At 48.2% G+C, this 27836-nt stretch overlaps 1 protein-coding gene across 1 annotated transcript; it reads right to left on the reverse strand.

The window, feature by feature from the left end:
* Nucleotides 1–2841: 2841 nt before the first annotated feature.
* On the reverse strand, nucleotides 2842–27836 carry LOC116955509 (NADPH oxidase 3-like). Its single transcript, XM_076053214.1, has 12 exons — nucleotides 27178–27836; nucleotides 25084–25194; nucleotides 24443–24527; nucleotides 23504–23649; nucleotides 16519–16700; nucleotides 15143–15275; nucleotides 13237–14133; nucleotides 10785–10919; nucleotides 9343–9648; nucleotides 7106–7252; nucleotides 5009–5133; nucleotides 2842–3094 (listed from the first exon to the last, which is right to left on the reverse strand). The coding sequence occupies exons 1-12, from the start codon at nucleotides 27244–27246 to the stop codon at nucleotides 2968–2970; spliced, it is 2463 nt and encodes an 820-aa protein (XP_075909329.1). The 5' UTR covers nucleotides 27247–27836; the 3' UTR covers nucleotides 2842–2967.

Raw genomic sequence — 27836 nt, forward strand, 5'->3', positions numbered from 1 at the left:
TATTATATATTTCCTTTTAAGACTGACTGTGTTGATGTTTAAAAATATATACAGGAACTCCCCTACTTACGGACGAGTTAGGTTCCAGAGGTCTGTTCGTAAGTCCATTCGTTCGTAAGTCCAACTTCACTCCTGTCGATTCCAAACGTGTTGTACGGCGTGTACACTAAACACGGGGAGTGGCTTTAAAAGTTGTATAATCTCCTGTAGATGCCACTGGTTCTTCATGTTCTGCAGATGTAGATGCCACTGGTTCTTCACGTTCTGCAGATGGAGATGCCACTGGTTTTTAATGTTCTGCAGATGGAGATGCCACCACCGCCATCTATTGCGCGGCGGTTGAACTTACGACTCTCGATTTGAACATGCAACTGGACATACGTACAGGTTTGTTCGTATCTCTGAAAGTTCGTAAGTCGAATATTCGTAAATAGAGAGGTGCCTGTATTTTATAATCGGAAAGGTGAGTGTGTTGACCGTATTCGTGTGAGGTTGCTGATAGCAGCGTGCGTCTTACTCTCCGGCGCGTCTTATATTTGGGACAATAAACACGGCGACTGGAAACACTGCGAAGTTACGCGCGGAGCGATTGTTTAACAAGAACAACACAACACGGTATTCATGGAGATGGTTACTGTGAGTACATTTTTATTTATTTCGGTACTGCTAACAAAGTGTGAAAAACAGTCAGAGCGAATGCGAGCAGACTAGTCATCGAGCTGTGGGTTACATGTTAAACGCACTCTGAGTGGGAAAACTATCAAAGCATGATGAATATTGAAATAAAACAATAGTTTAGTGTATGGTTTCACTTATTTGGCCGCTATAAATATCCACGTGATGAGCCACTTCGTTGAGCTATCATTTGTGACAGCCACGTCGCTTCTGAAAAACAGCTGTATAGCTCAGTGGACCCTTACCTGGAAACATAAAAAATAGTTTAGTTTTATATTATTGGTTCTTTCGGTAAAGTCACGTAGAAGGGAAATAATAAGATAATAAAAATAAAACAATATAAAATTCTCACTACGTGACTTTACCAAAAGAACCAAGAATATGAATCCCTGCAGTCACCAAAGCTCTAAATCGAAGTTTATTTTTAGTTGTTTTTTTTTTGTTTAAATGAAAGCAATATTAAGAAATTAAAAACATGCCTGTCTTATCGCACATGTGTGGACATTGTTCAAGAGATCACTGGGAGTACAATGATAATAATAACGATAACGTAGAGACCAGGCCACCACATGGAACTCAACGCGCTGGGTTAAGTGGGAAAATGTACAATATGCACCTCGCACATTATACCCTTCGAAAACACCGGTCGCGTAACCATCAAACCGACCGCATCACGGCATCAACAGGCCAACGCGCACGTCTCCTTCATGAATTGTAAATGAAAGACAATCCAGCTGCACAGGAATACAGTACCGATATAAGTTAGTATAGTTTAGATGAGGCTGTTGTTTGATATAGGCTGTTGGGATGATAGATGTTGGTTAAGACAGGCTGTTGTGATGATAGATGTTGGTTAAGACAGGATGTTGTGATGATAGATGTTGGTTGAGACAGGCTGTTGTGATGACAGCTGTTGGTTGAGACAGGATGTTGTGATGACAGCTGGTTGAGACAGGATGTTGTGATGACAGCTGTTGGTTGAGACAGGATGTTGGGATGATAGATGTTGGTTAAGACAGGCTGTTGTGATGATAGCTGTTGGTTGATATAGGCTGTTGGGATGATAGATGTTGGTTGAGACAGGATGTTGAGATGATAGCTGTTGGTTGAGACAGGCTGTTGTGATGATAGCTGTTGGTTGAGACAGGCTGTTGTGATGACAGCTGTTGGTTGAGACAGGTTGCTGTGATGACAGCTGTTGGTTGAGACAGGATGTTGGGATGATAGCTGTTGGTTGAGACAGGATGTTGGGATGACAGCTGTTGGTTGAGACAGGCTGTTGTGATGATAGCTGTTGGTTGAGACACGCTGTTGGGATGATAGCTGTTGGTTGAGACAGGATGTTGTGATGACAGCTGTTGGTTGAGACAGGTTGTTGTGATGACAGCTGTTGGTTGAGATAGGCTGTTGGGATGACAGCTGTTGATTGAGATAGGATGTTGGGATGACAGCTGTTTGTTGAGACAGGCTGTTGTGATGATAGCTGTTGGTTGAGACAGGATGTTGGGATGACAGCTGTTGGTTGAGACAGCCTGTTGGGATGATAGCTGTTGGTTGAGACAGGTTGTTGTGATGATAGCTGTTGGTTGAGACAGGTTGTTGTGATGACAGCTGTTGGTTGAGACAGGTTATTGGGATGACAGCTGTTGGTTGAGATAGGCTGTTGTGATGATAGCTGTTGGTTGAGACAGGATGTTGGGATGACAGCTGTTGGTTGAGATAGGCTGTTGTGATGATAGCTGTTGGTTGAGACAGGATGTTGGGATGATAGCTGTTGGTTGAGACAGGTTGTTGTGATGACAGCTGTTGGTTGAGACAGGTTATTGGGATGGCAGCTGTTGGTTGAGATAGGCTGTTGTGATGATGGCTGTTGATTGAGACAGGTTGTTGTGATGACAGCTGTTGGTTGAGATAGGCTGTTGGGATGACAGCTGTTGGTTGAGACAGGATGTTGTGATGACAGCTGTTGGTTGTGGCAGGATGTTGTGATGACAGCTGTTGGTTGAGATAGGCTGTTGGGATGACAGCTGTTGGTTAAGACAGGCTGTTGTGATGACAGCTGTTGGTTAAGATAGGCTGTTGGGATGATAGCTGTTGGTTGAGACAGGTTGTTGTGATGACAGCTGTTGGTTGAGACAGGATGTTGTGATGATAGCTGTTGGTTGAGATAGGCTGTTGTGATGACAGCTGTTGGTTGAGACAGGACATTGTGATGATAGCTGTTGGTTGAGATAGGCTGTTGTGATGATAGCTGGTAGGTGCACGAGACACGCTGTGTAGGGCTTGGCTCTGTCAGTCCGCCTCCTGGTGGAACCTGAAGGCCGCCCCGTCCGGCCCCGCGCTGCAGTAGCGAGAGCAGCGTCGACGAACGCCCTCGCACAGGGACCGGGGTCCACACGCGAACACTCCGACCTCCACCCTGTACACAAAGACAAAGACCCCCCGTATAGTCTGTAACAGACTGTTGGGGAAAGTGCTGTAAGCGAGCACCTAACAACGCCGACACGGCACGCAAGGGCACCACGCCCGGCCGCCTTTGTCTCCCCAGTAGCGATGTTTACACACCGCACCAGATTACTCAATTGAGGCTTCGGGGTGGCCCAGAACCGGTTCAGGGAATCATCACTGGCGAACCAGGAATCGAACCCAGTTCGTCAGGTTCCTAGCGCAGCGTGCTAACTGCTACGCCACTACTCCGCGTTTCCACCCTGCACACACGCATACACACAGAGGTCCCCAGGTATGGGGGGGGGGGGCTTCTTTCTGGTATCAACATGATGGACATCTTAACACCTGAACGTCTTGGGGCACTACGGTGGCGAGGTATTACCCCCCTCGTCTGATATGCAAGAGGTCGTGGGTTCGATCCTGAGCCAGACACCCAGTTGTATATTTTCGCGACCAATATCATCCATAATAGAGGTTTTTTTGGGTAAGATCGCGTAAATATATAAATGTGTCGTTAAGATCAAAGGGCTCGCATAGTGCACATGCATCATGTATGTTGACTCAGTAATCCCACCCCCCACTTGGCGTAAGAGCGCAGAAGCGTGGTCACCACATCTACGCCTCTATATAAGGAACGAAACAGTCATCCTTCTCCACAAATCTGGCTGTCGCCTGATAAAGCTAGTTGTAATTACTGGTGAAACGTTGTACTCAGATTGTAAATGTTGTGGCTTGGCTCTCCAACACACTGGTGTGCTGTACTAGTGACGAATTGGCACGTTCTGTTTACGTGACAACCCTTACTAGTTGGCTGTGTCGGGTGGTGGCGGGTTTTAACGACACATTTATATATTTACGCGATCTAACCCAAAAAAACGTATCTTATGGATGTATATTTGGAGTTTGCATGTCTCTGTTTCCCCGTGGTCGCATGAATTTTTCTCCGGGGCCCTCTGGTTTTTCCCTCCATATTCAGAAGCAACATCACACGTTTAGAGAATTTGACTGCTGAAAATTTCCACACGATGAGCCACTTTGTTGAGCTATCATTTGTGGCCAGGTCGCTTCTGAAAAAGATCCTAATAGCTCAATGGGCATTAACTGGTAAAATAAAAAAAATTGTTGAGTTTAGTTTATTATCCCACAGGTAGCCTTTAGCAGTCAGGGCCATTACTGTTAACGAGCACGTGATCACTGGTACGGCACACGAGGGAGGGCGTAGCCAGCAACACGCTCGGCCGCCTTTGTCTCCACAACAGCGCTGATGTTTGCACATCGCACCAGGTACTCATTTACGACTGAGTCTATCTAGGAGAGGCCCAGCACAGTTTAGCCGTGGCCCAGAATCGAACCCAGGTCGCCGGGTTCGTAGTGAGTGCGCAACCCACCGTACTATCGCTCCCCGCACACAATACTCCATGGGTAATAAGTTAGATCTTAAAACAAAACGGATTTAATCACGGCCAGCTAAATAAAGGTTTGAACACAGCGTGGTGTCCATATCCTAATCTCTGAGCCACCAGCCAATCTCTGCTACTATACTGCTACGATACACCACTACTATACACTACATATATGTCAACCCCTTATCAGTGCCCTACCTTATTACAGACCTTACTGGTCACCCCGTGCGCCTTATAAATCTCAACGTTCATCCTACAAAGTCCCATCACAAGGGAGAAACACAAATAGACAAAAAAAATTCCCGTATTGAAGCGGCTGTACGCCCTATGGATCTGAAAGCTCACTTTCCCTGTACAAGAACACGGGGTGTAAACCGTGTGGGTTGACACGGAATGGGATTCATCTTGAGGAGCCTTGAGAGCGGATGGGCAGTTCGACTGGAGAGTTTGACGAGCTCCGATCCCGGTCGGAAGTCTCTCACCCTGGGTGCGTGCGGGCAATCTGATCCAGCTCGACGCTCCAGTTCGGACGTCCGAACCATGTCTTCTGCCTCAGCCCCGTGATGGTGTCCTCTGCCTCGTCCCAGTGAAGGGCGATGTGAACGGCCTGTGCGCGGTGCGGGGCAACAGAGGGTTAAACATTTCTCAACACGCCAGCGAGGTGTCACGGTCAAGGGGCACTGGGCTGGACTTGCAGGCCACGAGTTCACCCGTCTCCAATTCCATCTCCGGACGCGACAATTCAAACAATGCGGTGTGGGGGTGGGGGAAGTTTCTTAAATCCAACCGCCTTTGTTCGCCCCCCACAGTATCAATGTTTTTTTTACCACAGTTAAAATTAATCGGTAAATCGAGAGAGGTGGGGTAAAGCGTGGGTATTGCCGCCTCTGGCCAGCGGGGTAGACGAGTATAGTAGTGTAGTGTATAGTGTAGTATAGAGTAGTGTATAGTGTATAGTAGTGTAGTGTATAGTAGTGTATAGTGTAGAGTAGTGTATAGTAGTGTATAGTGTAATGTATAGTAGTGTAGTGTATAGTAGTGTATAGTGTATAGGAGTGTAGAGTGTAATGTATAGTAGTGTTTAGTAGTGTAGTGTATAGTAGTGTATAGTAGTGTATAGTGTAATGTATAGTGTATAATAGTGTATAGTGTAGTGTATAGTAGTGTATAGTGAAGTGTATAGTGTAGTGTATAGTGTAGTGTATAGTAGTATGTAGTAATGTAGTGTATAGTGTAATGTATAGTAGTGTATAGTGTAGTGTATAGTGTAGTGTATAGTGTAATGTATAGTAGTGTATAGTGTAGTGTATAGTAGTATGCAGTAATGTATTGTATAGTGTAGTGTATAGTGTAATGTATAGTAGTGTATAGTGTAGTGTACAGTGTAGTGTATAGTGTAGTGTTATGTATAGTAGTGTATAGTGTAGTGTAGTGTATAGTGTAGTGTATAGTGTAATGTACAGTCGTGTATAGTGTAATGTATAGTAGTGTATAGTGTAGTGTATAGTGTAGTGTATAATGTACAGTAGTGTATAGTGTAGTGTATAGTGTAGTGTATAGTGTAATGTATAGTAGTGTATAGTGTAGTGTATAGTGTAATGTACAGTAGTGTATAGTGTAGTGTATAGTGTAGTGTATAGTGTAATGTATAGTAGTGTATAGTGTAGTGTATAGTGTATAGTGTAATGTACAGTAGTGTATAGTGTAGTGTATAGTGTAATGTACAGTAGTGTGTAGTGTATAGTGTAGTGTATAGTGTAGTGTATAGTGTAATGTATAGTAATGTATAGTGTAGTGTATAGTGTAGTGTATAGTGTAGTGTATAGTGTAGTGTATAGTGTAATGTATAGTAGTGTATAGTGTAGTGTAGTGTATAGTGTAGTGTATAGTGTAATGTACAGTAGTGTATAGTGTAATGTACAGTAGTGTATAGTGTAATGTACAGTAGTGTATAGTGTAATGTACAGTAGTGTATAGTGTAATGTACAGTAGTGTTTAGTGTAGTGTATAGTGTAGTGTATAGTAGTGTATAGTGTAGTGTATAGTGTAGTGTATAGTGTAATGTATAGTAGTGTATAGTGTAGTGTATAGTGTAGTGTATAGTGTAGTGTATAGTGCAGTGTTTCTTAACCTGGGTTGTACGCAACCCCTTGTCAGATTTTTTTTGAAGGTAAAATAATCGAGAACGCAAATTAATTACGGGCACGTAAGTTACAACTTACTTTGTTTCACCAAACCCTACGTAGTTATTAACATTTCACGTTTAACCATCGAGAACCAAAGGGATGCAAGCGTGGCTCTCTGAAGCTTCCTCGAGTGAAGGCACGAGTGAGAGCTTGCAGGGCTTCACCTTTACCTTCTTGTAACACAAGGAGGCCGATTCATCTGCGCAAGTCTCTTGCAAATTAGCTGCGGGAGACAGGATGGCCATGATCGATGTCTTGAGATCGGGTTGCAGGATCGGCGCTTTGAGAATGGGATTCAGGAGCAGTGTCTTCAGTTGGGGCTGATTAATTGTCAGGTTTGGCGTGGCAGAGATCGTGCCGTTGGGTGCACCTAGCCTGGCACGGCCCGGCCACCTGTGTCTCGTCCCAGCGGGTGAGGTAGAGTTTGTAGCGGAGCTGGTGGCTGCTCCCGGTCTCCATGAGATGTCTCTCCAGAGATCGCAGGGGCTCGCAGAGCCAGGCGAAGGAAGACGGCTCCCGGCATATCCAATACAGGTACACCTGTTGGGGCAAGTGCTGTTAGCGAGCAGCATCAATGAAGGCCGGCTCGGCACAAGAGGGGGTGGGTGGCCAGCACGACGCCGCACGGCACAACTTTGTCTCCCCAGTGGCGATGCTTACTACACACCGGGTACTAATTTGAGGCTGAGTCGACCTAGGGGAGGCCAAGGACCGGTTCAAATAATCGTCGCTGGTATCGACCGTGAGCGGGAATCGAACTCGGGTCGCCGGGTTCGTTGCGCAGCACGCTAACCGCTGCACTACCGTTTCCCACTCACACACATAGCCTGCACCCACTTACACAAACATAGCCTGCACCCACTTACACACACACACATAGCCTGCACCCACTTACACACACACATAGCCTGCACCCACTTACACACACACATAGCCTGCACCCACTTACACACACACATAGCCTGCACCCACTTACACACACACATAGCCTGCACCCACTTACACACACACATAGCCTGCACCCACTTACACACACACATAGCCTGCACCCATTTACACACACACATAGCCTGCACCCACTTACACACACACATAGCCTGTACCACCAAGTTTTAAGGCCTACACACACAGGTATGTAATTATTCCAACTGACTACCACCTACTTACCTGTGACCAGGTGCGCTATAATTTTTTTACACTAATTGTCTCAATAAATATTGACTTAAAGCTTTCGTGACTGCAGGCATTCATATTCTTCGGATCTTTCGCTAAAGTCACGTAGATATGTTCAAATAAAATAACAATTTCGATTTAAAGCTTTCGTGACTGCAAGGATTCATCTTCTTTGGTTCTTTCGGTAAAGTCACGTAGAATGAGAATAAAAATAATAAATTGATAAAATAAAATAACACAATAATATTCTCACGACGTTTCGGCCACAACACAAGCGGCCTTCATCAGGTGAAGGGACGAGACTGTCTGGTAGGACAGCGCTGGAGTGAAAAAGCCACGCTCAGATCACGACCTTTACGCCTAAACTTTAGCTTAAAGGTCGTGATCTGAGCGTGGCTTTTTCACTCCAGCGCTGTCCTACCAGACAGTCTCGTCCCTTCACCTGATGAAGGCCGCTTGTGTTGTGGCCGAAACGTCGTGAGAATATTATTGTGTTATTTTATCAATTTATTATTTTATTCTCATTCTACGTGACTTTACCGAAAGAACCAAAGAAGATAAAATAACAAATTATTATTTTTGTTATTTTCTTTGAACCTATCTACGTGACTTTACCGAAAGACCCAAAGAATGTCTCAATAAATTGAACCGCATGGCGTCACTGGTAGCGCCAGTCTATGTTTGTGCCGTAAGCCCCCTTCCACCCGACACAGCCAACGAACAAAGTTGTCACGTGGTGAATAATCGTCACAAGTGCTGCTCCGGCAGCGCTAACGCAGCCTTGTTGGCGCAGAACGATGCGCACGCAATTAACGATTGGGAAGTCCGACGTTTCGTCAGTACGTTACAGCCAGTATCGTCAGGCAGTTGCCAAAAACGTGCAAAAAAATTCCTCCAGTCTCGGGCCGTGGCAACTTCACGAGTTAGCTGTGTCGGGTCGAGGGTTTCTGACGCATTTTACTACTTTGCACTCCAATCGTGTTTTTTGGACTGTGTTCGTTGTCACGTGGTGAATAATCGTCACAAGTGCTGCTCCGGCAGCGCTAACGCAGCCTTGTTGGCGCAGAACGATGCGCACGCAATTAACGATTGGGAAGTCCGACGTTTCGTCAGTACGTTACAGCCAGTATCGTCAGGCAGTTGCCAAAAACGTGCAAAAAAATTCCTCCAGTCTCGGGCCGTGGCAACTTCACGAGTTAGCTGTGTCGGGTCGAGGGTTTCTGACGCATTTTACTACTTTGCACTCCAATCGTGTTTTTTGGACTGTGTTCGTTGTTGTAACGTTCTCTTACCCCGTGCCCTTACTGGACGTCTGTGAAAAAAAAGAGCTTTATAGCTCATCGGATATTCTCCAGTATAAATAAATAATCTGAATCTGAAACAAAATAATGTAACCATGACACCCAGTCGCGACAGCGCACATCTCAAATCCAAAGTTTAAATGAACGTGCGACCACCGTGGTGTGCCGGGGTGCCCCCGTGAGCCAGGAGCCCAGGTATGCCGCGAAGGGGGTGATGCCGATCCCCGCGGCAATGAGCACGCTCACGGGGTAGCGATCCACGTCCCGCGAGGGCCCCACGAAGGGGCCATCCACGCAGAGCCTGGGCCACGCGGGGTGGGGGGTGCACGGTGTGAGCCGCCGGGCGTGGCAGGAGTCCCACCACGCAGACAGCCCGTGTGCGGCTGTGATCACGGTGGGCCAACCTGCCCAGGGTTGGCACCCCAAGACGGGAATTGGCATCTGTGTTCGGGGTGGGTTTTGCTGTGCTGAGATGTGTTACCTGTAAAAGTGAAAAAAACTAAAGTGTGTTTTTAATAGTACCAGGTAAGGCCCACTGAGCTATGTAGCTCTTTTACAGAAGTGTCCTGGCCACAAACGATAGCCCCACGAAGTGGCTTGTTGTGTGGAAATGTAAGCAGCCAAGCGCTCTAAACGCGTGTTGTTGTTGTTGTTTCTACTTGTGGAGGGAAAACCCGGAGGAGCCGGAGACAAATCCACGCGACCACGGGGAGAGAGAGAGACACCGCAAACTCCAAATATACAGCAGCAGGCATCAGGTTCTGGATCGAACCCACGCCCTCCTGTATACCAGGCGAGGTAGTTAACATCTCCTAGCCACCGTGATGATGATGAGAGACACGCAAACTCCAAATATACAGCAGCAGGCGTCAGGGTCGGGATCGAACCCACGCCCTCCTGTATACCAGGCGAGGTAGTTAACATCTCCTAGGCACCGCGGTGCCCTATGAGATATCTGATAAATTGCTTTAGTTTGGCTGGTGGGAATCTTTGGCATTTGGACTGAACGGTGAGATCCCTGCACATGGTCTGGTGTCTCTTTCTAAACTTGCCGCGACCCACAATTCTTAAACTGTGACGAGTATTTATCTTAGTTTTGTACACTAATTATCATTTGGTTTATTAACGTGCGATGATCGCGTCACCGTTATGTACTGTGAACGGCATGTTGATGTTATAAAGGTAATGTTATATTGTCTATGTTAGCGTTGAGATATGTTTTAATGTTAATGGTATTTTACTAGATGTCAATGTTGATTTTGATATCGTTGGCGCAAACTGTTTTTACCCATCTTGTTTATCCTTGATGCTGTTGTCGATGTTGACGCTCCTAAGTTACCCTGTTGTTGTCAGGGTTTATGTTAACGGTTGTTGTTGTTATGCCCTTATCAACACTCCAGTGATAACTCTCAATGTTGTTTGTTATTGTTTATTGTGGTTGTTCTTTGTGACGTAATCAACCTGGGGGGCTCTCTGCCCCCAGCGCGCGCGCATCGTCTTAGCAACGCGCGCGTCCAGTCGCCATCCGCGTGCACGTGCAGGCTCCCCGCCCCCTCCCCTCCCCCGGCCCCCACCGCCCCTCCCCCGCCCCGCCCCACCCACGTGAGCGTGAGCGCGTGCCACTGTGCGCGCGACACGGAGGCGCAGCGCACGAGCACGTGGTCGCCGGGGCGCGCGCGCGCCGGGCAGCCCAGCACGCGCACCTCCAGCACGTGACCCGGGTGCTCGCGCACCTGGGGGGGGGGGGGGTGAAGGGGGGGAAGGGGGTGAGGCTGCCACGTGGTGGTGAAGGGGGCGACGCTGCCACGTGGTGGTGAAGGGAGCGAGGTTGCCACGTGGTGGTGAAGGGGGTGAGGCTGCCACGTGGTGGTGAAGGGGGTGAGGCTGCCACGTGGTGGTGAAGGGGGTGAGGCTGCCACGTGGTGGTGAAGGGGGTGAGGCTACCACGTGGTGGCTCAGTCCCGACCCGGTTGTTCGGATCCTGCTGGTGCTGCTGTTAGCTGCTGGGGTGACCAATACGGTCTGAATTGGTCTGTAACAAGCTAGGCATTGATGAGGAGTTGACAGGTATACTATACATGACTATACACGACACTACACTAATCTACTAAACACTACACTACTATACACTGCAATAAACACTACACTATTAAACACTACGATACTATACACTACACCATACACTACACAACTACCTACTAACCCATACGGGTTGCCCCGTATTCTTGTACCGGGTAGCACAGTGCCGGACGAAGCTAGTGCTGGTCCTGTAGCACGTGCTCCTTATGGCGGTACTCCTGGGTACTCAATAACACAAACTGGCCGAGGCAATTAAATATTTTATTTCTGGGACACTATTTTTGTCCAGGGGTGTACTTCACTCCGTGCCTGGGGTAACCCATCAGTCCGAAGTCGGTGCCACCCCGCGATGTCGACACGCAGCGAGGACGATGATTGCGCTGAGACCCTGAACGCTCGCACGCACGCACCGTAGTGGTGGTGCATCGTGCACAGCTCGTCCAGATGAGTCGACGGCCGCTTCGCCGACCATCAACAGACTAAGAATGACTGCATCACGGACATTGTGCGAGAGCCAGGGTGCTATGGTGCCCTGGGGTATCGCCATAAGGTTCATTTGTTACAAAGGGGCCCTAAATAAAAAAAAACGTACATATTAAAACACATAAATGGTTAACTTGCATAGTAACGTGATTGTATTTTTTCATTTGCTAAACAGCCAAATAATACGACAAATCGCTAACCTTAAACACCCAGTCATTCATAAAAGTTGAAGGCAGCATAGTACTATAGTAATAGAGCAAGTGCAGAATCACTGAACCGGAATTGATAGCTTGAAAGCATTGAGCGCGGGGCCCCTGAAAGTGCGGGGCCCGCAGCTATTACTTACGTAGCATCTTACGTAGCTACTTATACGACTTTGCTACCGGGATAATCCGGCACTGGTAACACGAATAATTGTCTCTGTTTCTCTCCCTTGCGATGGGCCTTTGTAGGATGAACGTTGAGATGTATAAGGGGCACGGGGGTGAGCAGTAAGGTCCGAATTGGCCTGTAACAAGGTAGGGCACCGATAAGGGGTTTACAGCTTTGCTTCAATGATGCTGCTGCTCCTCCTGCCGCTTGGCTGCCAGGAGGCCTCGTGGTGACACATCCACACGGCTTGTCGCTGAGCCACAGCCACTCCTCTGGTGGTGCTGTTTTGTGTTCACCGTTACAGCGATGCCGCGTCCATGATCCCCTGACGTTGTTTACAAGAGTAAACTCTGAATATTTGTGTTCATCTTACCAGGTAAGGACCGCTGGAGCTATGTAGCTCTTTTTTTCAGAAGCGACCTGGCTATCACGAATGATTTACACACCATCGTGTGGAAACGTAGAGCAGGCACATACTCTAGACGCGTGTTGTTGATTCTAAATGTGGAGGGGAAAACCGGATGATCCGAAGAAAAATCCACGCGACCAGGGAGAGAGAGAGACACGAAAACTCCAAATATACAGCAGCAGACGTCAGGGTCGGGATTGAACCCACGACCTCCTGTATACCAGGCGAGGTAGTTAAGACGTACAGCACACTTCCAAAGTACACATACATCACATCTGTACAACACAGGTATAGCACACCTGTACAACACAGGTACATCACACCTGTACAACACAGGTACAGCACACCTGTACAACACAGGTACAGCACACCTGTACAACACAGGTACAGCACACCTGTACAACACAGGTACAGCACACCTGTACAACACAGGTACAGCACACCTGTACAACACAGGTACATCACACCTGTACAACACAGGCACAGCACACCTGCAAAGTACACATACATCACACCTGTACAACACAGGTACATCACATCTGTACAATACAGGTACCTCATACCTGTACAACACAGGCACAGCACACCTGCACAACACAGGTACATCACACCTGTACAACACAGGTACAGCACACCTGTACAACACAGGTACAGCACACCTGCACAACACAGGTACATCACACCTGTACAACACAGGTACATCACACCTGTAAACACAGGTATAGCACACCTGTACAACACAGGTACAGCACACCTGTACAACACAGGTACAGCACACCTGTACAACACAGGCACAGCACACCCGTACAACATAGGTACAGCACACCTGTACAACACAGGTACAGCACACCTGTACAACACAGGTACAGCATACCTGTACAACACAGGTACAGCACACCTGCAAAGTACACATACATCACACCTGTACAACACAGGTACATCACATCTGTACAATACAGGTACCTCACACCTGTACAACACAGGCACAGCACACCTGCACAACACAGGTACATCACACCTGTACAACACAGGTACAGCACACCTGTACAACACAGGTACAGCACACCTGCACAACACAGGTACATCACACCTGTACAACACAGGTACAGCACACCTGTACAACACAGGTACAGCACACCTGTACAACACAGGTACAGCACACCTGCAAAGTACACATACATCACACCTGTACAACAGAGGTACATCACACCAGTACAACACAGGCACAGCGCACCTGTACAACACAGGTACAGCATACCTGTACAACACAGGTACATAACACCTGCACAACACAGGTACAGCACACCTGTACAACACAGGTACATCACACCTGTACAACACAGGTACATCACACCTGCACATTGCACATGCATCACACCTGCACAGCACAGCGTGTGTGTATATAGCCCACCTGCAGAGCGCACAGGTACAACATGCGGGGTGTCGTGGGAGGTATGGCAGCTATGCTTCTGAAGGGCAGGCGCACGGGGAACGAGAGGGAAACTTGTTACCTTGGTCACGACCGTCGGGTGACAGCAGCAATAGCAGCGCAACAGCTGTTCGCCCGCGTACAACAGCAGCGGGAGCAGCAGCCAGCGCCACGTCTGTGGGACACAAGAACGCAGCCAGCGCCTCTGGTGTGCTGTAGGTGGGCGCCGCACGTGCTGAACGGGAGCCGAGGTGGTTTGGTGGTGGTGATGGTGGTGATGATGGTGGTGGTGATGTTGGTGATGATGGTGGTGATGGTGGTGGTGGGGAGCGGTGGTGCTGCGGCTAGCGCCACGCCCTCCCCTAGGTCGGCTCGGCCTCAAGTGAGTAACCTGGTGCGGTGTGTAGTAAACATCGCCACTGGGGAGGCAAAGGCGGCCGGGTGTGGTGTGGGCCGCCCACCCCCTCGTGTGCCGTGCCGGCCTTCATAGGTGGCGCTACTCGCTAACATCACTTGCCCCAACAGTCTGTGAAGGTTATACGGGGGATCTTTGTCTTTGATGGTGATGTTGACTGAGGGAATGATGATGATGTTCACTGATCGGAATACTGTAGTGGTTTGTTTCTGCTGCTGCTTATGATGCTGCAAGCGGATGCTGGTGATTATTGCACTGATCCTGCTTTTGCTGATGATTCTGATTATGATGGTGGTACTGATGATGACACTGACGATGATGATGATAACGACCAAACTGATGATGACACTGATGATGACACTGATGGTGCTACTGCTGATGATACTGACGATGATATTGATTATGATGACGATGACACTGCTGATGACACTGACGATGACACTGCTGATGACACTGTCCATGACACTGCTGATGACACTGCTGATTACACTGCTGATGACACTGCTGATGACACTGACGATGACACTGATGGTGCTACTGCTGATGATACTGATGATGATATTGATTATGATGACGATGACACTGCTGATGACACTGTCGATAACACTGCCGATGACACTGACGATGACACTGATGACACTGACGATGACACTGATGACACTGACGATGACACTGACGATGACACTGATGACACTGATGATGACACTGACGATGACACTGCCGATGACACTGACGATGAAGGCGAAGCTGCTGATGCTGGCTGCCTCACCATGGGAGGGTTGCCGCTGAACTGCGGTGTGGGACACGCGGCCTCTCGCCCCCCCCACTGCTCGTGCCGGGCGTAGCACCACGTGATGTTGTGTTCCTGCAGGCTGGCCTCCGTCTGGCCACGCACCACTCGCCTGCAACAGCAGCACCAGCAGGAACAGCAGGAACAACAGCAGCACCAGCAGGAGCAGCACCAACAGGAACAACAGCAGCACCAGTAGCACAGCAATAGCAGCACCAGCAGTTAGCAGCAGCACCAGTAGCAGCACCAGTAGTTAGCAGCATCAGCAGCACAGCAATAGCAGCACCAGTAGCAGCACCAACACCACCAGCAGCAGCACCAGCAGTAGCAGCACCAGCAGCACAGCAATAGCAGCACCAGCAGTTAGCAGCAGCAGCACCAGTAGCAGCACCAGCAGTTAGCAGCATCAGCAGCACAGAAATAGCAGCACCAGTAGCAGCACCAACACCACCAGTAGCAGCACCAGCAGCACCAGTAGCAGCACCAACACCACCAGTAGCAGCACCAGCAGTAGCAGCACCAACGCCACCAGTAGCAGCAGTAGCAGCATCAGCAGCACAGCAATAGCAGCACCAGTAGCAGCACCAACACCACCAGTAGCACCAGCACCAGCAGCACAGCAATAGCAGTACCAGTAGCAGCAGCACCAGCACCACCAGCAGCACCACCAGTAGTAGCAGCACCAGCAGCACAGCAATAGCAGCACAAGTAGCACCAGCACCAGCACCACCAGTAGCACCACCAGTAGTAGCACCATTCCCCCCAGGTCACTCTTGCAAATGAGACTCATCCTGGTTGCTGCTGAATTCTCACCTGGCTGAGAATTTGGAGACCATCTGGAGAAGATTCCAGGCACGCGTTGACAACGATGGCGAACAAGTGGATACTCTTAGGCTTTTTGAAGGTATTAACATCCACTTGTTGTCATGTTACAGCGTATTATTCCTTCTTTTTCCATTAAAAACGATAGACCCATATAAGTGTTAACACTTTTTGAAACACCCTTTGTGTGTATGTAGCATAAGATAGCACAGCTGTCATCACATCCATGGACAGGGGTGGGGATGTGTCAGAAGGAGGAGGCGAGGAGGGACGAGTTGAAAGGAGGGGCCAGGGAGACAGAATGAGGAGGACAAACTGGCGGCCGAGACTGTGAGAATCAAGAGAGCCCCTTCCTCTATGTTGAGCCTCTGTGCTCCTCACCATAATATTAACGAAGCGTATTTATTCACTTCCAAAGCTGGCGCTCTAACTGCACGACAGTCACATGTAGCAAAGCATTTGCTCAATATGTTGTCCTTATGTAGTCGGGGTGAACGGTTAGAGTCCGGACTCGCCGGCCGACGAGAGCTCACCCGAGCCCGTGGACGAGGAGGCCCGCGTACAGCACGGGAGCGAGGAGGTGCGTGAACCAGAATATCTCGTAGTTGGCCCGGCGCACGCTCTCCCGCGACGAGGTGGCGATGAGCACCAGGCACGTCGTCATGAGCATCCCCGACGCGCCCGGAACGCCCGACAGGGACTCACGCAGGGGACTCTTGGGGGGTGGAGCAAGGGGGGGGGGGGGTTTGGGATGAGGCATTTATCAATTAACGTAATCGGCGGTACACCGGTGGTGCCATGGTCTTTAAACAAACAAAAAAATCGCAATAATTATTTCTTTTCCTGCGATTCGCAACCCCGGTCAGAAAGTCTTGCGGGATGCTGGTGGTGCGTCAACATCGGTTCTCGTGATGTCGAACCGGTCGGGTGACGGAACGTTCACACGAGCGGCTGAACACGAAGAAGCTTCTTCACCGGCTGATGCCGTTGAGCAGCAGCACCCAGCCTGGTGACGATTGGCTGGCTCCGTGTTCCAACTTTGACTGCTCGTGCCCTAGACTTGGTCGGACGGTTCCTCGATGCAAAGAGACCCCAAATCAACGGTCAACATTGACCCTTTTTAGCAAGTCTCAGTTGACTGAATAAGCCTCCGAATTGCGTTAAATTTGGCGACACGGGCGATTCAAGACTGATTAAAAAAACTGATTTGCCGATTCAAATCTAGATTTTAGAACTGTGTTATAAGGACCGGTTGTGTTATGCTGCACCGGGGTACCGCCAATACGCCAAAATATGGGAATTGGCAACGGAGTTGAGGGCACTGTTAGACGTGTAAGTGGGGATTGGGTGTGGGTCATATTTAGGGATTTGGTTGGGAATAAGAGTGAGATTATGATCATAATGGGTTGGAAAATAAAATAGCATTGAGACTTTATTTTTTATTGAGATTAGTGAAATTTGTCATTTACTTTACAGCTGCTGACGATTCATTGAATCCGAATATTTGTTAATACTGGAGGAATCCGATGAGCTGCAAAGCTTTTTTCCCAACAGATGCCCAGTAGAGGCACGAACGTTACACGACTCATAATTCGATTCAGGAATAATTATATATATGTTACCGTGTGGCAAATAAGTGGCTGAAAGGTGTCAACATAAATTAATTCCATGCGACGTACAAATACGAACGACGTTCCGATCGACAGAGGCAGGGTGGGGGGAATTTAAGAAAATTGGTGTTTTTCATACACAGCCGCTTCTCCTGTAACACTGTAGTAGTCGCGTTCCTGAAGTATACCTTGTGTGATGCTAGGTAGCATTTAGAAGCATCCAGCAGCATCCCAATGCTTTGTTGTGTGATGCAAGGTAGCATCTAGAACCACCCAGCAGCATCTCAATGCCTTGTTGTGTGATGCTAGGTAGCATTTAGAAGCATCCAGCAGCATCCCAATGCCTTGTTGTGTGATGCAAGGTAGCATCTAGAACAGTGGTTCTTAACCTTGTTGGAGGTACCGAACCCCACCAGTTTCATATGCGCATTCACCGAACCCCTCTTTAGTGAAAAATAAAATGTGATTTTTTTCAAATTCAAGACATAGATATGTTTTTTACTGGTACACAAAATGAGCCGTGCATGAACATTACCTTGTTCAAAGAATAAAACCAACACAATGCATAAACTCACAACAAATTACATACCTGGAAATCAATGTGACTTCTGCTGTTGCCTTTGAGAGATCAGTTCAGATATGCGTGGCTTCACCTTGGCAAGTGCCACTCTCATGTCATTTTCACAGCAAAGTCTGTTCCTTTTCTTCGTTTTTATGTCCAGCATCCTCGAAAAGGATTGCTCACAAAGATATGTTGTAACAAATGGTATAAAAAAATCCAGGGCTTTCTTAGCAATAACTGGATACTTGTTCATTTGTCGACACCAAAACGTTGAGAGCGTTGTTGTTCTGAAGAGTTGCTGTTGAACCTGGCTCTGCTGAATTTCAATGATTTCGTCGAGGAATTCATCATTGACATCTGCTGTTTCAACAGCAAACGTGAACGGCTGTCTCACCCATGCTGGATATGACTCTCTTGTAGGGAAATATCCGTCGAGAGACTTTGCAAGCTCATCTAAGTGCGTGGCAATTGTTTGCTTCAGTTCCGTGGATACAGAAATATCTCCGATTCCAGACACATCTTCGATCTTACTTGCACAGTCGTCCAGAAGCGGGAAGTTTGCGAAGTTATTGTTCTCTGTTCGTCGTTTCCATAACGGTAGCTTTTTTTGAAAAGCCTTCAGGTGTTCTTCCGCTTCCATGATATTGACTCCACCACCCTGCATCTGCTGATTGAGATGATTGAGAGCTGCGAATATATCAGCCATGTACGCTAAAATGAGAATGAACTCAGGATTTTTGAAGCAATCTGCATGGCAGTGTTGGTGCTCTTGCAAAAACAGGGCTAATTCCACACGCATGGCAAAAACACGATTCAGCACCTGTCCCCGGGATAACCACCGAATATTAGAATGGAGCAGAAGTACCTCAAATTCAGAGCCCATTTCTTTACACAGCTCACTGAAGATGCGGTGCCTCAGAGCACTTTTCGCACATAGTTCACACATTCCACCACAGTTTTTAATACTTCTGCCATTTTTGGAGGTAAGGTTTTTGTTGCCAACGCATGCCTGTGCAGAATACAATGCGTCACAATGATGTGTGGTGCATCGGCCTTTACTAGCGCACCAAAACCAGACTTTCTTCCCAGCATGACTGGAGCTCCGTCCGTACAAACTGCAGAAACCATATCCCATGAAAGATTGTTGTCTCTGAAGAAGTCATCCACAAGCTTCTTCACATCGGCTGCCTTCGTTGTTGTTGTAAGAGGCTTACAAAATAAAAACTCTTCTTTTATCATGTCGTCTTTCACATAGCGTACAAAAACAGCAAGCTGGCTTAGATCAGAAACGTCTGTGGTTTCGTCGAGTTGAAGGCTGAATTTTGCCGGGCTTGAAATCAGATCCGCGACTACTTGAGCCAAGATGTCTTTACTCATGTCTTCTATTCTGTCACTGACGGTGTCATTTGAAAGGGGAATTTGGGATAATTTACCTTCGGCCGCTGTTCCGAGTATCAGATTCGCCATCTTTAATGCAGCTGGTTTCACAAGTGTTTCACCAATGGTGTGTGGCTTGCCCTGCTTTGCGATCAGGTAAGCAACTTCGTACGATGCTGTCAGGATCGGTTTAACAGGTACAAATCCAAGAGCAGGCAGAGTGGCCCTTTCATCGAATCTGGCTCTCTTCACCCTGAATTCAGCAAGTGTTGTGTTCTTGTATTCCCCGTCTCCATGCAGCTTCAAGAAGTGTTCCTTTAGTTTTGCCGGTGCAAGACTAGAGTTGCTCAACTTGGCGTTGCAAATCATGCAGATAGGACGCTCACTCCCATCACGTTCCGTGATACATGAGAATCCATGTTGTACATATTCGTCCGACCACTTTCTTCTTTTGCCCGACATAGTATGGATAAAATATTAAAGAAATCACACGACGTACGACAACAACAGTCACACGTTGACTACTGAGTACGCACTAAATTCCCCGCAGCGCTGATTGGCCAAGCAGTGTAGCATGATCATCTGCAGCCAGTGATGGCCAAGCGGGCCGTGTGTGTCATCACAAATTTACACAATAATTCAAATGTGTCCGGACCTCCGTGGCGGGGGCTCTGCCGAACCCCTGAGATCGACTCACCGAACCCCTGGGGTTCGATCGAACCCAGGTTAAGAACCACTGATCTAGAACCACCCAGCAGCATTCTGCCTTGTTGTGTGATGGTATGCCAAGGCAACCGCACAACCACTTATTCCTACTTGCGCGACGTAGCTCCATTCACTCGAATCGCGTTACATGTCCAATCCGCATCCGCTTTACGAAAAAATTGCGTTCCCCAATACATTCATCGCGTTGTATCAATCCGCGTTACGAAAACGACACGCGGCGCTATAGGAGAACGGATTCTACAGGGTGCATCCTTATAACGCCATTTCCTTAAAACACTGTTGGTCCTGCAGGAGAATTCCTGCACGAGAATCAATGGCGGAGCCAGGAGTTTCAGGTAGGGGGGGCAACCCCTCCAGCAATGAGAAATGATAGAGGAGTTGTTAGTAAGTAAGGAGTTGTTAGTAAGTAAGGAGTTGTTAGTAAGTAAGGAGTAGTTGGTAAGTAAGGAGTTGTTAGTAAGCAAGGAGTTGTTAGTAAGTAAGGAGTTGTTAGTAAGTAAGGAGTAGTTGGTAAGTAAGGAGTTGTTAGTAAGCAAGGAGTTGTTAGCAAGGACTTGTTAGTAAGCAAGGAGTTATTAGTAAGTAAGGACTTGTTAGTAAGTAAGGAGTTGTAAGTAAGTAAGGACTTGTTAGTAAGTAGGGACTTGTTGGTAAGGAGTTGCCAGTAAGTAAGGAGTTGTTAGTAAGGACTTGTTAGTAAGCAAGGAGTTGTTAGTAAGTAAGGACTTATTAGTAAGTAAGGAGTTGTTAGTAAGTAAGGACTTGTAAGTAAGGAGTTGTTAGCAAGTAAGGAGTTGTTAGTAAGTAAGAAGTTGTTAGTAAGGAGTTGTTAGTAAGTAAGGACTTGTTAGTAAGTAAGGAGTTGTTAGTAAGTAAAGAGTTGTTAGTAAGTAAGGAGTTGTTAGTAAGTAAGGAGTTGTAAGTAAGGACTTGTTGGTAAGTAAGGAGTTAGTAAGAAGTTGTTAGTAAGTAAGGACGTGTTAGTAAGTAAGGACTTGTTAGTAAGGAGTTGTTAGTAAGTAAGGACTTGTCCCTTGCTTTTTATTCGATGCGTGTGCGGCGATGACGCAGACATCGATCGAGGGTCGAATTGGAACCGCGTTGTGTGATCGGCATCGCACTCATTGAAGGTGTTGATACCTTCAGGAAAGTCGTGTCCTGTATACGCAACCGCGCACAATTCTGTGAGTCACTTTTAACTGCTTTACCGTTACTTATTGCCAATTATGGACTCAGACTATTGTCCTATCATCTCACAGAGTCCTTGGCACGTAATAATATGCTACACAGTGGCAGTGGAGGTCTAAAATGCCGATTTATTACTAATAAACCCCAATGATCCGATCGAAATTAGGGATTTTGATCGGATCATTGGGGGGGCACGTGCCACCCCATCCCCCCCACTGGCTCCGCCAGTGGCGAGAACAAGCGGCGTGCGACGCCCTCTCTCCTACCAGAACCGCACGCTCAGTCTTGAACGTTAGTCGGGGGTCAATCTTACAAAAGCTCCGACCGAATGCACTGGTGAGTACGTAACATCGTTGCAATGTCGTCGTTAAAAGTTGTTTTTTATTTATTTATAAATTGCTTGAAAACAATTATCATGTGTACAGTATCAATGACGGAATGTGCAGTGGACACCTACAGGGTATCTGCCCATGGGTCATGATGATGATTATGACAGTATCATTATTAAGGCTACCAACAATGAAGCTCTCATATATCCCTCATAGGTTAAAACAATAAAGCGCTCTCAGTAACGCATCTCCATGGGAACCACGTTATAATGACCTATAGCGCTGATTTGTACAGTGCTGTTGGTAACATCTCTATTGGAACCATGTTATCGTGACCTCCTATAGCGCTGTTCAGTTTAGCGATGTAGGTAACGCATCTCCATCGGAACCATGTTATCGTGACCTCCTATAGCGCTGTTTAGTATAGCGATGTAGGTAATGCATCTCCATTGGAACCATGTTATCGTGACCTCCTATGGCGCTGTTTAGTATAGCGATGTAGGTAACGCATCTCCATTGGAACCATGTTATAGTGACCTATACCGCTGTTTCGTACAGTGCTGTTGGTAACGCATCCCCATTGGCACCATGTTATAGTGACCTCCTATAGCGCTGTTTCTGATAGCGCACCGTTTACCAAGAACGTATCCTGAGCGCGATAAGCGTTATGCCTGTATGTTATTCTTGCATGTGTCAATATGTTCAGGCGCTAGATGCCACTGACGTTGAGGTCTGCTGGATACGACGAGAGGACTTCAGCAGAGAGTTTGTAGTTTTGATAATTCCTCCTCAACTGAAGGGGCACGGATTATAGTGGCTTGCTATGTGGTCCAGAGTTTAAAATGCGTGGCCACAATTGCACTCCTGTGGCTTATATTTTAATCTATCTCTATGGGTCTCTATGGTTCTGTATGCGACTCTATATATCTCTGTGTCTATGGGTTATTTGTTCGGTCAATAATTTGGGTTGCATGGCCACAAACACACTACGATCGGCTTGTCTTTAATGTATCTCTGTAGGTCTCTATGGTTCTGTATGCGACTCTATATATATATCTCTCTGTGTCTCTATGGGATATTTGTTCGGTCAATAATTTGGGTTACATGGCCACAAAAACACACTACGATCGGCTTGTCTTTAATGTTCAGTGTATAAAGGAGATGTGCACATTGGCCTGTTGATGAAGTGGCTTTTTATTTATTTAATGTGCCAATTTTTTTACAATTGCAAGTCCAGAATGCTGACCGTTACACCATGCCGCAGCGTCTAATGTTAAAATGTAACGCGGTACGGTTGTTGCGATATCGCAAACGAATAATCGTCAGCTGAATGCCTCGCGCCTGGTCTTTGTGAGGGGGCGCTACGGTGGCCAGGAGATGTTAACTACCTCGCCTGGTATACAGGAGGTCGTGGGTTCAAACCCGACCCTGATATCTGTCGCATATTTGGAGTTTGTGAGTTGGCTGTTCTCCCCGTGGTTGCGTGGATTTTTTTTCGACATCCTGCGTTCATAGTTATTTGTCTGCGGTACATTTCCACACGACGACGACGACGACAAGCCACTTCGTTGAGCTGTCATTTGTGGCCAGGTCGCTTCTGAAAAAGAGCTACACGTGATGGCTCAGTGGGGCCTTACCTGGTAAAATAAAAAAAAATAGCTTGGTTTAGTCGCCGTGCGGGGGGCGTTGGGTGCGTAGCGGTTGGGGGCTCAGGGGGAGTCACCACCGTGTTTGCGCGCCAGACTGGGTTCAGCCGCGTCTCGTTGTGATTCGTCCCCAGCGCAGAGAGACGGGCGTGGAGGGAGTTGTCGTGAGCTCGGCTCGCCGCGTAGAATCGCTCGGATCCGAGGATGTGGGCCACGACGTGCACCGCTACAAAGACAAAGACCCCCCGTATAGTCTGAACAGACTGTTGGGGCAAGCGGTGTCAGCGAGCTACCTATGAAGGTCAGCACAGCACACGTGGGGGTGGGTGGCCAGCACCACGCCCGGCCGCCTTTGTCTCCCTCGGTGGCGATGTTTACACACCACACCAGGTACTCACTTGAGGTTTAGTCAACCTAGGGGAGGCCCAGGACCGGTTAAAATAATCGCCACTGGTATTGCACGTGAGCGGGAATCGAACTTAGTCGCCGGGTTCGTAGCGCAGCGTAGCGCTAGACGTTTCGCTACCAGACACACAAACACAAACCGTAGCGCTAGACGTTTCGCTACCACACAGACACACAAACACAAACCGTAGCGCAGCGTAGCGCTAGACGTTTCGCTACCAGACACACAAACACAAACCGTAGCGCAGCGTAGCGCGAGACGTTACGCTACCACACAGACACACAAACACAAACCGTAGCGCTAGACGTTTCGCTACCAGACACACAAACACAAACCGTAGCGCTAGACGTTTCGCTACCACACAGACACACAAACACAAACCGTAGCGCTAGACGTTTCGCTACCAGACACACAAACACAAACCGTAGCGCAGCGTAGCGCTAGACGTTACGCTACCACACAGACACACAAATCGATTCCCCCATTTAGCTTTTTTTTGTCTTTCAAACCACTGTGGCGTTCTATGCCATACCGTGATGTTTTGTTGTGTTTAAGGCTACACCGGCATTTTCCGCGGCTTCTGAAGGCTATACTGGGTTGTGGATTTACCTACCTGTGAGTAGTACTATGGTATAGGCGATAGTCCGATGAAAATAACCACAGTGATCCATCTGCCTGCGAATTGCGGGTCTGCAGTGCTGAAACACACACGCACAGGGTAGTCCATTTATTATAGGTTATCATCAGCCATGGTCGATCTCCTGCTGAATTAACAGAACGAAAGCCTCCACAAGCTGTCACCACATATCTCCCGATCCTGCAATAGCACGTGAACTGATTTCATCGCTCCATCTCCCCGGTGGATGTGCTCACGGAAGACAACAAAGACAATGATCCCCCGTGTAGCCTGAACAGGCTGTTGGGGCAAGTGCTGCTAGCGAGCAGCACCTATGAAGGCTGGCACGGCACACGAGGGGGTGGGTGGCCAACACTACGCCCGGCCGCCTTTGTCTCCCGAGTGGTGATGTTTATACATCGCAGCAGGTACTCATTTGTGGCTGAGTCAACTTAGGGGAAGCCCAGGACCGGTTCAGATAATCGTCGACGGTTATGGCCATGAGCGGGAATCGAACCCGGGCCGTCAGGTTCGTAGCAGAGCATGCTAACCGCAACACCACCGCTCCCCACATTTATACGAACGCGCGCACACACGCACGCAGATGTACCCACGTGCGAGAGTCACGTGACAGTTACCCAGCATGCAGCGCGGACACGTGACATGAGGTGGCGGCACGTGGGCAGCAGGACCATGGTGCAATTGAGGTTGAGGCAGGCGGCTGAGGCGCGGGCCCACGATAGGGCGTCCTGCATCGCGCGACCGCCGCAAACAGAGTGGCGGCAGCACGAAGGCAGAGGGGAGGCAACACTTTAGGCACCCCCACCCCCCCAAGGTAGCTCAAAGGGATGAAAAAGAAGATTCGCTTTTTACCCTTTCTGGCGATAACAGGAGGTGTGTTAAGATGTTTGTTGAAACGCCAAATCGATGATACGTTGTTCAGGTCTGCATTAACCACACACGTTACTTGTGGCAAAACATGCAAACAAACATGCTCTGACAATAATCATGTAATGCGTTGTCTGTCAAACTGATTGGCCTACACCAGGGACAGCAGCAGCCTTCTCTATGGCCTTGTCTCACTACCAGTGTCAGACCAGAGAACACCAATAGGCGAACAGCACAAAGACACTGCAAGTTTCAGAGTATTCATATCTCAGGTTGAGCAGTTGTATCTATGGGATCTTTTGTTGCCAAATGATGAATCGATAATAATGTTTTTTTTCCCCGTTCTGGAAATATGCAAACAAACATCAGCATATTTGTTGACATGTTTTGCCACAAGTACCGTGTGGGCAATGCAGACTTGATGCCTTGCAAAATATATAATCTATTTGGTGTTTGAACATCTTAAGCACCTCCTGTTACATTACCAGAAAGGATAAACGCCCATTCTTAATTTTCATAATTTTGGATACCGGCAAAAAAAAGGTCACGTGGATAAAAGGTCAAGGGGAGTGCATCCTCCTCGTCCACATCTCGTAGCTGGAAGTTGGGCAGGACGTTCATCTGCCCAGCAAATGGACACTTCAGGGCCAGTCGCCATCGGACTAGAGGACAATTCTTGATTTGGGTGACGAAAAAGAAAACCCGGTGAAGTTAAACGAAACAAAAATCTCTGCCAGTGGTGATATCACGCAAGGCCGGCAACGCCACAGTTCCTCGTGGTTTATTTAATTCCGGCCCTTCCTAAAAAAAACATCTCGCCTTCCCGAGACCAAGCCTGCTACTCCTTGCCTGCACGCCCCAAGATACCACCTGGCCTACCCCTGTCACTACCCCTATCACTACCCCTATCACTACCCCAACCCCCTATCACTACCCAAACCTCAATCACTATCACTACCCCAACCCCTATCACTACCCCTGTCACTACCCCAACCCCTATCCCAACCCCTATCATTTCCCCAACCCCTATCACTACCCCTATCACTACCCCTATCACTACCCCTATCACGACCCCTATCACTACCCCTGTCACTACCCCAACCCCTATCCCAACCCCTACCATTTCCCCAACCCCTATCACTACCCCTGTCACTACCCCAACCCCTATCACTACCCCTGTCAATACCCCAACCCCTATCATTTCCCCAACCCCTATCACTACCCCTATCACGACCCCTATTACTACCCCTGTCACTACTCCAAACCCTATCACGACCCCTGACCATACCCCTCCTTAACCACTCCGCCTGCCCTCCCGTCACCCGTATGTACACCACCACTTGTTAATAACAACCCCACAATTTGATCATTGTTGTAAAGCCCCTTATATTAGGGCGCTTTATGAATCTATATACTGTATAAGACAATACAACAGTGGCATTCTCAGCCATGGTGAAAAAACGCACACACAGATACTCAAGACAAAGTCAGACTCGCACGTACACACGTAATAAACTACACGGAGACAAATATGTACAGCAGCAAGCACGTGCATATGCCAAACAGACAGACACGCACAGACACAAACGGACACGTACACAACCAAAACATTGGGGCTTGATTTCTCGCTCCACGTTCACCAGAACGCTGCTTAGGCTAGCGCTGAGTAGTGATTGTTGGCGTAAGGCACTATCACGAGAGTAACCGGGCGCTACAATAATGACTGTACTACATCATGTGAGGGCAGAGTAATGCGAGGTGGCCGTAGCGTGTCACAAGTCCCGGGAGCAGCGTTCCAGACTGACCTAGCCGAAGGCACAGAGTAGGAGGAGGAGTCGACTCACCCCCACGAGAGCACGGGTGTAGAAGTACCGGTCGGAGCGAGAGAACTTGGCGTAGGCAAATCCGAGCATCAGCAAGTTCACGAGCAGCCATGCGGCCTGGAAGCAGCGTCAGCAGCAATGGCAGCAGCAGCATCAGCATCATCGGCGGCAGTATCGTCATCAGCAGCGGCAGTATCATCATCATCAGCACCACCGGCAGTGTCATCAGCAGCGGCAGTATCATCATCATCAGCACCAGCGGCAGTCATCAGCAGCGGCAGTATCATCATCATCAGCACCAGCGGCAGTGTCATCAGCAGCGGCAGTGTCACCAGCAGCGGCAGTATTATCATCAGCAGCAGTGTCATCATAATCAGATCAGTGGCACTATCATCATCAGCAGCGGTAGTATCGGTAGCAGCAGCGGCAGTAGCATCATCTTCAGCAGCGGCAGTATCAGCAGTAGCAGCAGCAGTGGCAGTATCGTCGTCAGATCAGCGGCAGTATTATCAGGAGCAGCAGCGGCAGTGTCATCATCAGCAGTATTATCATCGTCAGCAGCACCATCAATATCATCAGCAGCAGTATTATCATTAACAGCTGCAGCATCATGATCATCAATATCATCAGCAGCGGCATTATCATTATCAATATCTTAAGCAGCAGTAATAACAGCATCA

The sequence above is a fragment of the Petromyzon marinus genome, chromosome 60 (assembly GCF_048934315.1).
Source record: "Petromyzon marinus isolate PM22_M1 ecotype Great Lakes invasive population chromosome 60, UKy_Petmar_22M1.pri1.0, whole genome shotgun sequence".
NCBI lineage: Eukaryota > Metazoa > Chordata > Hyperoartia > Petromyzontiformes > Petromyzontidae > Petromyzon > Petromyzon marinus.